This window comes from Hyalella azteca, unplaced genomic scaffold, assembly GCF_000764305.2.
Source record: "Hyalella azteca isolate HAZT.00-mixed unplaced genomic scaffold, Hazt_2.0.2 contig13526, whole genome shotgun sequence".
Taxonomy (NCBI): domain Eukaryota; kingdom Metazoa; phylum Arthropoda; class Malacostraca; order Amphipoda; family Hyalellidae; genus Hyalella; species Hyalella azteca.
Window position 1 is genome coordinate 39,743 of NW_025943444.1, and position 15,959 is coordinate 55,701.

The window sequence follows — 15,959 nt, forward strand, 5'->3', positions numbered from 1 at the left end:
CCTGATAACAGAGCCCTGTGGTCTCTGATCGTAATTGATCTAATAGTTCATTTGAACTCGTTTATTGAAACATATCGTACTCTATTGGTTATATATGACTGTTAATGAATGAATATGCTCCCGTTACCATAACGTTTGAGTTTATTCAGGGGAATTCGATGATTTACGCAATCGAAGACTTTTTTTTGCAAATTAAGGTAAAAATAGACACAATAGTTTTTAGCAGGAGAGCCACAAGCAGGTCTTGGACCAAATATAATATTGTCATAGTCGTGTTAGTGCCCTTACAGAAAACAAATTAATTATCAGATATTAGTGAAAATTAGTTAGTCTACAGTGTAGAATTTATTCGAAAATCTCATTAAGAAAAGTTAAAGCAGATATGGGGTGATATTTGTACACATTTTAGCGGGGTTGCAACGAGAGACTTTGGAGGTAGTCCCACTAAGTATAGTAATAAGTCGCAATAAGATTACAAAGACAATTTATTTTGGTAAAGGTGTCAGAGGCGTTGCGATTAGAAGGCTGAGAATGATGACCAGGTATAAGCGAGAAACTCAGCACCAGTCTGAGAAGTTTATGGGAAACGATAGTTGCGATAATGGCCAAAATAAAGGTTCTATCAGTGAGGCAATGTAAGGACAGGAGTTCGGTTGTAAATATGTGACAGAGACCTGCGAACAATGGTCATCATTAGAACACGAGTCAATGACATTTGTTATTTCTAACACTCAAGATAAAATAAAACATTACAAGAATTAGTGATACTTCACCCTATTCCGAGAATGTAGGTGATTTATTTGGCAAAATAATCAATAATTATTTCCTAATGATTTGGTAACATCCGAGGAACGACTATTCATGAACAAATAAAATTTAATCGAAACTTCAATTGCGGAATAGTAACAATAATAAAACTATGTAACAATTGTGGTGCTCCTGCTTTTGAGATTCATTCTCACATAATTCACTATTGAGCATAATTCAATTAATATTAATCAAGCCGATCGACAAGACCATATATTTCAGTTATATAAAGGGACAAAGATTTATGATCATGTGTTTGAGGCATTATTTTCTATTACTTAATAAAATTAAGTAAAATTTTTTCATTTATAAAATTTATATATGACCTCAAAATAATGCCAATGCTATCATTTGTTACTCTAAGATTATATCTTCCTTCATTAGATTTCACTAGTTAGGCTAATCAAGACCAGGAGGTCTCAGAACAGAATTAGCCCCTAGGCTAGAGTTGCCGGGACACACTTCCTATTTAATACAGTCACTTTGTGACAATACTGGAATACACAGAATACAAACTCCGCAGAATGAATTACATACAATAATGTTACACAATTATTAACTTAACACTTACCCAGTGGATAATTCATAACAAAAGACGAGCGAAAGAAAACAAGAGGCGCGTCTTAACAAGAATCGTGAGCAGAGTCAGCGGCAGTGTTGCCGTGGCTTGGGTTGAATTTCTAGCTTTGTTCTAGAACTATCCGTGAATTGCAGAATGAATTAAATTGTTATTACCAGAGCTTGAAACTATTATAAAATTATCAGTTCTTATAGATATAAAGACTGACCATGATTAACTGGCTTCTAATGTCGATTAAATTTTTTTCCTATTTTCTCCTTGCTCTGCTTCCGTTAGCAACGACCGATTCCAGTGCAATTAGTGAATACAAATTAACTGTAAAAGAGGCAAAAAACTATGTACTTGGCGACAGTTTTTCGAAAAAGGAGGCCGCAAGACAAAAAATGCTGTCAAGAAGCCCGTCGGCGCGGTATATTGTCTTCTTATCTGTCATAGATAAGTTAAAGTTTGTTAGTGTGGGTGTGATATTTTTTCAAAAAAGGAGGCCACAGGGCAAAAAATGTCAATAAGAAACTTCCGGTGCAGTATAATGTTCTCAAATCGGAAATAGATTAGTCAAAGGTTCGTTTGTGTGTGCGTGGGGTTTTGTGTGCTTACAGCCTGACACCAAAAGTATACAGGGGTTGTTTGGGGGGGGGGTATATCCAGGATACTTATCGTGTCGGGATATTACCTGAAACTAAAATAACACTGAAATAGATTAGAGGAGAATTGAAGGAAAAGATTGGATGAACATTTTAAATATGATTTTGTAATTGGTACATAAAACTTAAATTAAAAAAATGCGAAGTTTTCCCCATTTCGAGCGACAGTAAAATGTGGGTTCTATCTTTTATCTAAAATATGGATTTGAATTGCAAATGACGGTGTAAGGAGTTACGGGAATAATGGGATTTCAAATAGTAGGAATCATAAAGCCTGGAAAAACCGGGCTAATCTGCTACGGTAGGTCATATTTTTTACCACAACTGCTGAATAAAAGGATATTATTGGGTGCACGTATGAAGTGAAGAATGGATTTGTGCAGGTGTTAGGTCGTATATAAGTGTAATCCATTTATCCAGCACACGTTTGCTCATGTCGGTAGGCAAATGACTTTTGACCTGACAAATGACTGGTAATGACACAGTTGTCATGAAATATCTGTTATAGCACCCACATGTACAAAGTATTCCATACTATAGTTCCTACTAGTAAGTTACTTCGCTTTAAAATTAATGACTACTGTTAGCATTGACTCGGCTCTAGACCTAGAACTACTGTTCTCCTCTGGAGTATTCTGTAAATAGTTTCTTTACGTGTAATACCTTCACATGTGAATATACTCCAATGACGTTACTGTTTTTTCCTGATTTATAGTAGTGTTATTTTGTTCCAGCTTGTTGCGTTCTTGTTGAATAAAGCTCTTGATGAGTTACCTCGGCTTTCGATCACAACAACAGTAAATAAGTGACTTACTGGTGGAGGCTAAGTTTTATATCTGGATGATTAATGTTCTCTAGATTTATATTCTTTCTGTCCAACAGTCGGGCATTCGTAGCCATTCATTGATTTAATTTAGTGGTTTGTCTATTATATAGCGATTTTCATTCTACTTGAAAACTTGTAAACAAATGCGCCAGAATAAAATAAAAGGGTTTCTAAATTCTTTTGTAGAGTAAAATTATGCCTTCATTTTAATTGATATTCAAAGAGACTTATCATAATCAATATTATTATTGATATTATTATTACTGATATTATACATATTATTGCGGCCAATAGAAAATCGCATATTTGTTATGCTTAATGCAAAGACAGGACAAGAATTGAACTTTTATTTTAAAACTTGATCCCAAAGACGACTGGTCCAAAGCATGAAGAAGCAGACACTTGAAGAAATTAGGAACGAGACTAAGTTCCTGAAATTAAGCTTGGTGGTTGGTGGTATCAATAGAGGTTCGCCGCCCTAAAGACGAATGAACCCGGCCCAACATAAATGTCGAGATATAACAAAAAACCTTTATAGGAAGCACTTCAAAACGTATACTTGAGTATAACAAAAGTATTCTTCTCAAATTTAGTGATTGGCAATGAATTTTATCTTATAAAACAAATTATTTACAAACCATCCATCACAATAAGGATCTCTGAATTACGCCCTTGGAGTCGCCGAAAGCCCCAAAACAAATTGACCGATGTGTACCGCCAGATGTGCAGGTATTCTATAGAAACCAAAATTAGCTGTTGAATAATTAGGAATCGAAATCAAAGGTGGAGGAGCCAAAAGTTATGTCTCGCTATTCCAGTATTTTAACCAATTATGACACTATAGTACCCACTTTAAGATATTTGAACCCCAAGCGGTTACGCAGCAATTTTAAGAGGCATTAGCAGAGACCATATACATGGAAATCATGTAAGTTAAAGTAAGGACAGACTCCAATATTAATTAGTTAATTATTCGGTGCAAAGAAATAAGCCTTGCCATAACTTTCGAAAAATTGAATTACACATGGAGCAATAGCTCAAGAGTTATGGTGGCCTCGCCACAAAAAAAAAAAAAAAACAAAGCCAAGATGTGAAGGAGTCAGCCCTCTTCTAATTCAAGAGGAGCAAACATGCACTTGCTAAAAAATAAAAAAAAAACGAAAATCAAGAATGTTCACTCCAAATAATAACTAGCAATTTTGGAGGGAATTAAGACTTGACACACTCCTACTAACCATATTAATTGTACGTTTTCAACTCTAAGTCTTACTGCCTGCTTCCCTATTTACAAACCCATATACCTAACAATAGTAATACGTGGAGAAGAAGAACAAATTTACAACCTAAGAAACTTAGAAATTTCCAGCAACTTTGCATTTAAGAAGAAAGTACCGATGCTTATTTTCATCATAATATATCAAATACTCTAAGGGTTCATATATTTAACTATAGGGTTAATATTAATGTTGAACAAATTGAACACGGCCTGCGTTCTATAAAGGTTTTGTCCTCCTCCGGCCTTGCATAGAACCTGCCGTGCACCACCAGGCCGCGAATCGAATATGACTTCCGGGCATCGTTAAATTGCGTAATTTTACGTTCACCGCATCTGAGGTTAGGTTTCAGATAGCATAGTTCTGTTCCAAAATCTATCGTCCTTCGACAAGTGGCCGTTCGACCGAGGGCTGGTTCGACCCACGGCCTAGATACGGACGGCTTGAAGTGTTGAAGGCTACGTTCCGGAAGGCATGAATCATGATGGTCCATTACATCCAGGGCAGTTGTGGTCTTCGGTAGGCGACCCAATTGATTCCAGCCCTTAATGCTGTTACAAGAGCTGTAGTCTGGAGCCAAATTCACTCGTTAGATAGAACTTTTATAGACCCAAAACTGCTCAACTTTCCATCTCGTATTACAAAATTATTTTACCTTCATGTGCAGAAATTCACCATCAATAAATCCGGTGCAAAGTCTCGAATCATCTTCTTACTTTCACGGAAATTTTGGTGAAACTTTATGCGGCTCCTAATGCCAGAGGTGGAAAGAAATAATCAACTGCTGAACAAAATGGAATCCACACTCAGAAAAATCGTAATAATTCACTATAAAACAAAAATTAAGATTATTTGAATCCATTGTTTAATAAATAACATTTAGAGGGTAAGTCTCGACTCTCGATATAATAAAATCATCTGCCGTGCCCCACAGTAGCTCAATCGAAGCCATTTCAACCTCTTATCTCTGGGAGTGGGATCATATAAAAAGTTTTCAAGACGCAAAGTAACTTCGTGTGCCTGAGAAGGCAAATGTACACTAACACCGTATCATTGCCAGGGATAATAAAAGCCCAAATCGTATTCAGTAATTTACAAAATATACTATTCAAGAATCTTTGTTGTAGTTCAGTAGCAAAATGACCTTACGCATCAGATTAGGCTAGAGTGCTTGATAAGAATCTGAAATTCATTCAGACTTCAGACGCCACTGCGATCTCCTGATTTATTGCATCGACATTAAAGAGCCGCCGACAGCTCGGCGTGTAGGCAGACACTGTATGGACAGGCAGTGCCTGCAGAAAAATACCACTCCTACCGCTTATATCAAAGTAAAAGTGGTCTGCAACAATCACGAGAAGACTAAACAGACCGAAGGGATACGGGGCTAATATTCAAAGGCAACTAACAATTTACAACTAGAAGGGTGGAAAGAATTAACTTCGTTGAATGCATTTACCGTGCATATCGTGACATGGATCAAGAGAGTAACTTGTCTCAGCTTGCAAATGGTAAATAACGTACCTCAACTTGGAACAGCACACAGATTGCTGTCCTCCTTACATAACTAAAAATCATAAGTGTTACTATTCACATCCTCGTAAGACGGAATTTCTACAAAAAATAACAACCGCAATGGTAGTGGGAGTTTTTTTTTTTAGCGCTTTAGTAGAACATATTTCGCGCTGAAGATTCGGTGGTCTTTAGCTCTGTCAAAAACAATCGCTTCAGTGGCCCAGGCTTGCCGGCTGACCCATTTATTCCCAGTGGAACTACACCAGAGTCGAGCCTGAGGTCCGAGGAACCTTACGAGAGTTTCTTTTTCTTGTAGCTCCTGACGGTAGCGGTGCTGGGGTCGTCAGATCGCTTGGCCAGAGACTCGCGCGTCTCTCGCCTCAGCGACTTGATGGGAGATGCCGGCAACACCACGGCCGCCGCGCTCTGGAACTCCTGCACACACAAGAGAGGCCATGGTTAAACTAGTATTAGGTTGACCCATGAGAAGCTCATTTTCGCGGATGGAGCTTTATGTTCGCATGTGACGTCACTGATCTCAGTGACGTCACCGGCATTAACCAATCACCAAAATGCGATCAAACCAGTCAACCAATCCGTCATGGGAATGACGGGGTTGTTTAAGTTTCTCGATCTCAGTGATGCAACCAGAAAGCTGAACTGAAAGGCGGAACTTCTCGTGGGTCAACCTTATATAGTTCAACCATGAGAGAGGCTGCCTGTTACTAACGAGACTCTCTCTCGGGAACTGCTCAGCAGGGCCTATACTTTCAAAATTCGCTAAGTGAACGTAAGTACTTACGCTCTATTTTCTTGTCTGTGATTGGTGGATTTTGCTTGAGAGGCCGTCAATGATTGGCTGATGAACTTACGATCTCTTAACTTTTTATGAAAGTTTAGGCCCAGATCTCAAAGCAATACATGGCACGCATGAGAAGGACAACATAATGAGGCTTTGTTCAGGACACAACTGGCAACATAGGCGCTTGTGTCTACATAGACAGAGACGTCTGTCTACATGGACGGGGCGTTTAGTGAGGGCATCTGTCTACATGGACGGGGCGTCTAGTGAGGGCATCTGTCTTCAATTACCAGAAAAGACAGTGTTTTAGGAGAGTCTAAGACAAATGTCGTTTAGGTCTTGGAGAGACGGATTGGCTGCATGCCAATCAATACAAAAAAGATTAATCACCCTGACCCCCAAACCAGAATACGTCTAACTACCGTCTGTACAATGACCTCTTCGAGTTACAATGAGAAAGCCGTTAAACCTTGTGTCTACCCTCCTAGAAAATTCTCCCTTGCTGTACTAAATTGTTTTTTACACTTCAAATTAAATATTTGTGACGTCCTTCGACACTGGAACTTTAAACGAGCAAGTAAAATTTGAGTAAAGTTTTGTATGCGGTCACCTCAATCTTGGCGAGGTAAAAGTAAAGTTTTGTATGCGGTCACCTCAATCTTGGCGAGGTAAAAGGTAAGTTTTGTATGCGGTCACCTCAATCTTGGCGAGGTAAAAGTTGCGTAAGTTTTATACGTGTTTTATACTTTATATACCTCAATCTTGGCGAGAGCGTCACTCATGAGCCTGGTGGCCATGTCGTGGACGTTGTGGCCCCTGGTGTTGTAGGTGACAGCGTTGATGCACATGAGCATCACGTCGCGCTGGAACTCCTCCGTCGTACGTATCACGCCGCCCTCGATGTTGCGCTTGATGGTCTGCAGGTCCATGGGTCTGCAAGCGTCAAGTGATATTTAGTGGTGCAATACTGAACACTTGATGGTCTGCAGGTCCATGGGTCTGCAAGTCAAGTAATATTTAGTGGTGCAATACCTGTCTCTTATACACATCTAGATGTGTATAAGAGACAGGNGGTATATATGAGAAGGCCTTGATATTCTATATATGATAAGGCCTCGATATTCTATTTATGATAAGGCCTTGATATTCTATATATGAGAAGGCCTTGATATTCTATATATGATAAGGCCTCGATATTCTATTTATGATAAGGCCTTGATATTCTATATATAAGAAGGCCTTGATATTCTATGTATGAGAAGGCCATGACATTCTATATATTATAAGGCCATGACATTCTGTTCGCATGAACACTCCTTGAGCTGTTCAGGACAAATGCGCTTCACACAGTGATGACAATTTTTCTCAGCAGGACTCAATTACAGAATTTGAGATGCCTTTTAAATATAAAGAGGAGTGGCAAAAACCGTGTTTGACTTTCAACTGAACGAGAATGAAGAGCAACATTCAATTTAATAGACTCCAAATTGAATCTATGTTCAAAAATAAAAATTAATCACAATTCTGAGTTGCACATCGATAAGTTTATGGGAACACAATAAAGACAATGAAGGGAGAAACAAAAATATGTTTTGCAAAACAATTATTCATATTGTAAAGATTGCATGGACGGTCAAACTTTACCAGACATAATTTTTCCTCTAGACATAACAAATGAACTAACACATTCAAGAACAAGATGCGTTTCAAACTAAGAAAGTTCAGCAAACAATTAACTTGCTGCCGCATTCAAGCATTTGCCGTGAACAACTGAATAAATACATTATCAGTCCTCAATGCTATTCGTTCCAGAAAGCCTGGTAAGTAAGTTAGCTCCCTGGACACAAGGTGGTACCGTCAAACGGGGAAAATAAGGGACGGTTTTGAGCGTTTTCGTTACTAACTTAATAACTACCAATAAACATTTCATAAACAAGTTTGGGCTCAAATACTGATCTGAGGACAAGGTGGTACCGTCAAACGGGGTAATAAGGGACGGTTTTGAGCGTTTTTCGTTACTAACTTCTTACCATTAAACACTTCATAAACAAGTTTGGGCTCAAATACTGATCTGAGGACAAGGTGGTACCGTCAAACGGGGTAATAAGGGACGGTTTTGAGCGTTTTTCGTTACTAACTTCTTACCATTAAACACTTCATAAACAAGTTTGGGCTCAAATACTGACCTGAGAACGACGGAGAGGTAGCCAGGCACCTTGTCCTCGGTGATGGGTCGCAAGAAGACGCTAGCGAACTTGTGCGCTGCGATCTCGTTGTAGAGAATCATGATGGACTTACGCCACAACCTCAGCGCCTTCTCGCTCTCCAGGTCATCTCTGCACCAACACAAAACAAACATTACCGCACAAACAATAACAGAGATTGTGCGTAAAACATACGGACTGACACACCGAGATAAGAACATCGACTAAACTAAAGGCTGAATAAAAGTACAGGTATAACTTTGCGCGCTTGGCAACATCGTGCATTAGGAAGCACTTGCATGTCTTTTTGTCGTCGTAACCGGGTTACTTATTAATTTTCATCGCAAAATAAATCCCCATATTTTCAATTTATTCATAGTTACGTTATATAAATATTTTTGACATCTTTTCGCTCAACTTGAGTGGACCAGAAATAGGCCCACATTCATGGCGGTTTTTAGAGTGGGTGTTGGTGTAGGGACGGGTGAAAGGCACCTACCATGATGGGTTGAGGTGGGGGAGAATGCACAGCAGGGACGGGTGAGGAGCACCTACCCATGGCAGGTGGAGGTGGGTGACTCGGGTGAGGTGTCGGAGAAGGTGCGTGGAGACCCCAATTGGAAGGCTCCAAACATGGAGTCGGAAGTTTGGAGTTTGCGTTTAGTGCCCCGAACTCCACCGTCGCTGTCGCCGCCACACAGACTAGACCTGCAGATACGTTGGGCAATGATCAAACACCGCCACAATGATCAAACACCGCCACAATGATCAAACACCGCCACAATGATCAAACAACACACGTGCTGCACGTATAAGACACACGCGCTGCACGTATAAGACACACGCGCTGCACGTATAAGACACACGCGCTGCACGTATAAGACACACGCGCTGCACGTATAAGACACACACGCTGCACGTATAAGACACACGCGCTGCACGTATAAGACACACGCGCTGCACGTATAAGACACACGCAGCACGTATAAGACACGCGCGCTGCACGTATAAGACGCACGTGGTCGCAAGACTGTCCACGGAGTCGCAGTCATCAAAGTCGATGTTCCTGTCGTCTCTGACGCGCTTCATTTGCTTCGTCTTCAGCACGTCCTTCCTGACGACGCCGGCGCCTCCTTCGTCGTCAGCGGCCGCGATGAAGCTCGCCTGTGATGCCCCCGGTGACCCGAGGGCGGCCGCCGTCTCAGGCGCTGACCGCAGCACTTCGTCTGCCGCCTCGCCCTCAGCGCCCAGCTTGTGTAGAGCCTGCGGGCATAAAAATATAATGCGTTCGTTAGTGCCCAAATTGTGACAATGTGACAATAGTGCCCCAATTGTGACACTTTGTGACAATTTGTGACAATAGTCCCCCAATTGTGACACTTTAGTGGCTCATTTGTGACACTTTGTGACAATTTGTGGCAATATATAGTGCCCCAATTGTGACACTTAAGTATTCCAATTGTGACACTTTTTTCCCCACAGTGCCACCAGAGGCCGGACGTAACACTTTGCCGTCATTGTGACAGGTCAAACTGAGTCAGGATAACACAAAGGCTAAAACTGAATCGCTATTTTACCAGGTTTACATATTTCTTTGAGTGTGAGAGGAATGAACTCTACCGTCAGTAAGTTGGTGGTGTCTGACGTAACATGTCTGATGATGATGATGGTGACATTATAGCAGAAGTGACATGCTAATGATGGCATGTTGAATAGTGTTGAAGAAAACGGTCATAGAATGCAGACATGAAGATTTTGAGAACAAAGAAGTATGACACGAGGAAAGCAGCACACTTGGCAGTCAATTATCAGAACATTTAATCTTAAATAATTTACACTCACATTCTCCTTAAGTTTGAGTTTTTCTGAAGCCTTAAGACCAATCGTGTCGTCGTTGTCGATATTATAAACGTCTTCATCCTCAGAGCGGCGCTTCTCGGCAGCGGTGGCCAGCACAGATCCTATCATACAGCCTCCTACACTCAGACTTGAGGGCCCAAATCCTGCAAATCCATCATCCTCCTCCTCTTCCTCCACGTCCTCCTCCACGTCTTCCTCTTCCTCAGATTCCTTCTCAAGTTTCATGGTTGAGTCGCCGGAGAAGATGTGATGATATTTCGAGGCGCCGAGACGTGAGTACTTACGCTGCACCTCCCCCAGCTGCAGCTTCACGTCGTCCCACACCTGCAAGGGAGGTACGTGATAATATTTCAGTGGCTGTAGCAAATACTGGCAAGGAAAACAAGGATTAGAAGAATCTTAGTTTTACTTGCCACTATTTGGCAAAAATTGGAAAAAAATCTAGACTTACCTGTCCCTATTTCGCAAGGATTGGAAGACTCCTTGTTTTACTTGTCACTATGTGACAAGTAAAACTGTACGTAACTCACAACTGCACGTGAGTTACGTACAGAAATTTTCAGGGGCTATATCAAATAGTGACAAGTAAAATAAGGATTGAAAGAATCCATTGGAAGAATCCTTGTTTTACTTGCCACTATTTGGCAAGGATTGAAAAAAAACTAATATCACTTGTCACTATTCGACAAGGATTGGAAGAAAACTTGACCTACTTGCCACTATTTGGCAGGGACTGGAAAAAGCTTGCCGGCCTACGGCCAACCTGAACATAGTTTACCATCTAGGATTTCGAGTTCAATATAAACGGAGTTTAAGTTTAGTGTAAGCTATTAGTATTCAATGAAAAAAATCGAATATTATTGCGTGTCTAACAAGAAGAGCAGACTGACGTGGACTTCCTGTTTGGGGAGCGTGGGCGAGGCGACCGTGTCCTGATAGCCTTCCTTCGAGGAGCTCATCGCAGCACCGCCGTAAGAGGCCTGCAGGCACTCTGGGGGAAAAACATTTTCTGTACAATAATGGATAACTAGGTAGAAATAGGCCAGTTACGGTACCATATCTTTTCTGTACCATAATGAATCACTAGGTAAAATCGGTTTTTTGTGCTATAATGAATTATCCTGTAATCCAGTTACGGTACCATATCTTTTTCTGTATCATAATAATTCACTCTGTAGAAATAAGCCAGGTTATGGTACCATAACTTTTCTGTACCATAAAAAATAACTCTCCGAACAGAACCCAGGCTATGGTACCATATCTTTTCTGTACCATAAAAAATAACTCTCCGAACAGAACCCAGGCTATGGTACCATATCTTTTCTGTACCATAAAAAATAAGTTAAAATAAGACAAGTTATGGTACCAATCTTTTCCGCACCTTAATGAATCACTCTGTAAAATCAGTTTTTTGTACTATAATGAATTGTTCTGTGATAATAAACCTGTTATAGTACCATATCTTTTCTGTATCCTAATGAATCAGTCTGTGATAATAAGCCAGGTTATGGTACCATATCTTTTTCTGCACCATAACAAATTATTCTTTGAAAATAAGCCAGCCAGTTTATGATATTAATCTTTTCCGTACCTTAATGAATCACTCTGTAAAATCCGTTTTTTGTACCATAAATGAATCATTCTGTAAAAATAAGCCAGGTTATGGTTCTATATCTTTTCGGTACCATAACAAATAACTCTCTGGAAAGAACCCAGGCTAGGGTGCCATATCTTTTCTGAACCATAATGAATCAGTCTGTAAAAACCACCCCAACTGGTGAATCAGTCTGTAAATAAGAAATAGTAACTCTGTGAAAATAAGCTGAGGTTATACTACCGCGCCTTTGTGTATCGTTACAAATTGCAAATTTTGTAACTATTAAGTACAGTAGGTATATTATATCAAGTAAATTATATAAAAACTTGGTACACCACGTACCTATTAATAAAAAGGCCACACTCACCAGCCTCAGGTTTGTTGATGATGATGAGCGGATCCTCTTTGATGACTAGGGCGCTGGTATCCCTGGGCTCTGCAATACAAACAATAATAAGTTACACACGTCACTCACCCGTCTTGGCACACACGTCACTCACCCGTCTTGACACACGTCACTCACCCGTCTTGGCACACGTCCCCTCGTCGAGCTCCTCCTTGACGGGCGGCAGGCCGTTGACGGCGGGTTTTTTATCGTCGTCTTCGTCGCCGTCGTCGTCCTTGGCGGCCTTACGAGGCACCTCGTCTCCAGCCTGGCGGGTTGACAGAGCGTGGTTAACAGTACGCAGTTGACGGTACATGTTGACAGTATGCTGTTAATGGTACATATTTAATTTTACACGGTGCATAGTATACGGCGGTATAATGGTATACCTTGGATAGTACACAGTTATATAATTGTGCAAGACCGAGAGTACAGGGCCGTTAGTTCACCGTAAACGGTTAATTACAACATTAGTATACCGCATCCACTTCCATCATCCACATCCTGCACCCATACTCCGTATAAAACGTCTATTTTCCCATACAACATTCATCCTGCAGATCCATTGCGACCTTCTAACACAAACCATGATAGGTCAATTACCGCCTCCCGTGACACACACGCCTCCCGCGACACACACGCCTCCCGCGACGCACGTGCCCTCCGTGACACACACGCCTCCCTCGACACACATGCCTCCCGTGACACACAACCCTCCCGTGACACACTCACACAAATAAGAGGCTCATTGTCCTAATAGCGCTAAACTTTTTGCCCGCGTACGGATGATCCTGACAAAGTTATGGCGCTAAGTCGCACTCTAATCCTGCTGTGGGTAAGACAGTGAGGCCCCATTAATTGTGTCACTTTTAGACCCACACTTTCAACCCATGTGGGTAAGAAAGTGTGTCAGGACAATTCAACCCATTCATGTTTCCTAGTGCAGACGCCCCTGGTGTGCAGACCTCGTCAGCAGGAGGGCGCGGCGGCGCAGGTTTAGTTTCCCCGTCGGCGTCAGAGAAGAGCTTCTGCACGATGCTGGCCCCCGCCACGGCAACTGCTGACGAAGGTCTCGCCAGGTCCTGTGAGAGAGAAGGTCTTTTGAGCAGTTCTAGAGGACAGGGGCACATCATGTCACTCTTCACTAGTCACCCTTTACTAGTCACCCTTCACTAGTCACCCTTCACTAGTCACCCTTCACTAGTCACCCTTCACTAGTCACCCTTCACTAGTCACCCTTCACTAGTCACCCTCCACTAGTCACCCTTCACTAGTCACCCTTCACTAGTCACCCTTCACTAGTCACCCTTCACTAGTCACCCTTCACTAGTCACCCTTCACTAGTCAATTCCAATTTATCCCTTCAATTTAAGACAACAAACGAAAGGAACATTCAGATAGATTCATTGCGTATTTATTAGCAGAATAAACGAGGTTTTATAGTTAAAAATCAAGAAGATTTATTCATTAAATACGAGAGGATTTATTTGCAACTATTTTATACGTCTTTTTAATTTATTTATACGTCTTGAACTATTAAATACGAACTATTTTAGACGTCTTCGGTACAATGGAGGTTTCTTTAGCTCGTGGTCAATTCTTGCACTATAGCAAAACTTAAATGTGAGTGGCCATTATAAAACTGTTAGAAAAAACGGTAAAAAACGGACTCGCCGGCGTTCTAGTGGCCGATCGCCACGTGAAAATATACCGTTTATCCGTTTTTCAGATGTTGTACGGGTTTCTAGTGTTAAATTTGAATAGAAACGGCCATACGGTGTTTCTTTTCACGTGTCAGCCGGCCACTAGAACACCGGTGAGACCATTTAGCGGGGATTTTTCTTACAGTGAAGTGAGAAGCCGGGATATTAAGAGATGATTAAATGAGCCTGAAGCCATGTTATAAAATGGCTTCAGGCTCATTTAATCATCTCTTAATATCCCGGCTTCTCACTTCACTGTAAGAAAAATCCCCGCTAAATGGTCTCACCGGTATTCTAGTGGCCGGCTGACACGTGAAAAGAAACACGGTATGGCCGTTTCTATTCAAATTTAACACTAGAAACCCGTACAACATCTGAAAAACGGATAAACGGTATATTTTCACGTGGCGATCGGCCACTAGAACGCCGGCGAGTCCGTTTTTTACCGTTTTTTCTAACAGTTTTATAATGGCCACTCACATTTAAGTTTTGCTATAGTGCAAGAATTGACCACGAGCTAAAGAAACCTCCATTGTACCGAAGACGTCTAAAATAGTTCGTATTTAATAGTTCAAGACGTATAAATAAATTAAAAAGACGTATAAAATAGTTGCAAATAAATCCTCTCGTATTTAATGAATAAATCTNTAAATGAGCCTGAAGCCATGTTATAAATGAGCCTGAAGCCATGTTATAAATGAGCCTGAAGCCATGTTATAAATGAGCCTGAAGCCATGTTATAAATGAGCCTGAAACCCTATCATTTGTCAGGCTTGGTCTAACAGTAGCACATGGGCCCCATATGACCTGTAGGAGGTGTACAGGTCCCATATGACATGTAGGAGGTGTACAGGTCCCATATGACATGTAGGAGGGTCACCTGCAGGGGCGGCGTGCGAGGGGCGCCCCTCGTCAGGAGGGACGAGAGCAGCGGCGATGAGGGCGTCGTGACGTCCCCCGCCCTCCCGGGGTCACCCCCGCGGCTGAGGTCATCAACCTGCCGGGGGAGGAGGTCATAGTCTGGGACAGCTGCTGGAGGTCATGACAGAGGCGATACATGTGATATGTATATAGCATGTGACATGCATAAAACATTACTATATGCCTAGTATTTAAGAATAGTTACAGTGCAAATAACATAGCTTGTCTAGTTATTATCCTTGATACATGATTAACATGTGCGTAATCCACGCTATTAAAAAATATTATATATAAATATGCTATATCAAGTTCGTGTTATTGTGGTCCAAGATTCATTTCGTTAAGTTTCGTGTCTTTGTAGAAATTTGGCAGGAAAATTCAGCGCTAAATCAATGCCTTGGCAAGACGCGACATTGAATTCATGTCGACTTCAGCACTGTTAGAAAAAACGGTCCCACTGGCGTTCTAGTGGCCGTTCGCCCCGTGAAAATAAACTGTTTCGCCGCTTTTATCGGATGTTTTACGGATTTCTAGTGTTAAATTAGAATAAAAACGGCGACACGGTGTTCCTTTTCACGCGCCGACCGGCCACTCAAACGCCGGTAATACCGTTAACGGTAATTTTTCTGACAGTGTGAGGAGAACAAGGCGCCGTATGGAGACGAGCACCTGGGCGCCGTTGGTGGAGGCCTGTGTAGGGGCGGCATCCTCCTGAGGGGGGCGACCCACGCCCCGCTTGCCCACCGCACCTGCAGGGGGCAGGTCTGTTACAAGGGGGCAGGTCCGTTACAAGGGGGCAGGTCCGTTACAAGGGGGCAGGTCCGTTACAAGGGGGCAGGTC

The 15,959-nt window shown here is 41.6% G+C and overlaps 1 protein-coding gene across 1 annotated transcript in view; it reads right to left on the minus strand.

The window, feature by feature from the left end:
* Window positions 1–5,209: 5,209 nt before the first annotated feature.
* LOC108682300 (bromodomain-containing protein 8) overlaps window positions 5,210–15,959 on the minus strand; it is a 13,699-nt gene continuing 2,949 nt past the window's right edge. The window contains exons 6-17 of the mRNA XM_018171439.2: window positions 15,788–15,867; window positions 15,078–15,194; window positions 13,460–13,576; window positions 12,633–12,762; window positions 12,477–12,545; window positions 11,403–11,503; window positions 10,495–10,836; window positions 9,671–9,915; window positions 9,208–9,360; window positions 8,635–8,784; window positions 7,204–7,381; window positions 5,210–6,081 (exon numbers count right to left, since the gene is read on the minus strand). Of these exons, the coding sequence (XP_018026928.1) occupies window positions 5,938–6,081; window positions 7,204–7,381; window positions 8,635–8,784; window positions 9,208–9,360; window positions 9,671–9,915; window positions 10,495–10,836; window positions 11,403–11,503; window positions 12,477–12,545; window positions 12,633–12,762; window positions 13,460–13,576; window positions 15,078–15,194; window positions 15,788–15,867 (1,826 nt within the window). The 3' untranslated portion in view covers window positions 5,210–5,937. The remainder of the gene's footprint in view (window positions 6,082–7,203; window positions 7,382–8,634; window positions 8,785–9,207; window positions 9,361–9,670; window positions 9,916–10,494; window positions 10,837–11,402; window positions 11,504–12,476; window positions 12,546–12,632; window positions 12,763–13,459; window positions 13,577–15,077; window positions 15,195–15,787; window positions 15,868–15,959) is intronic.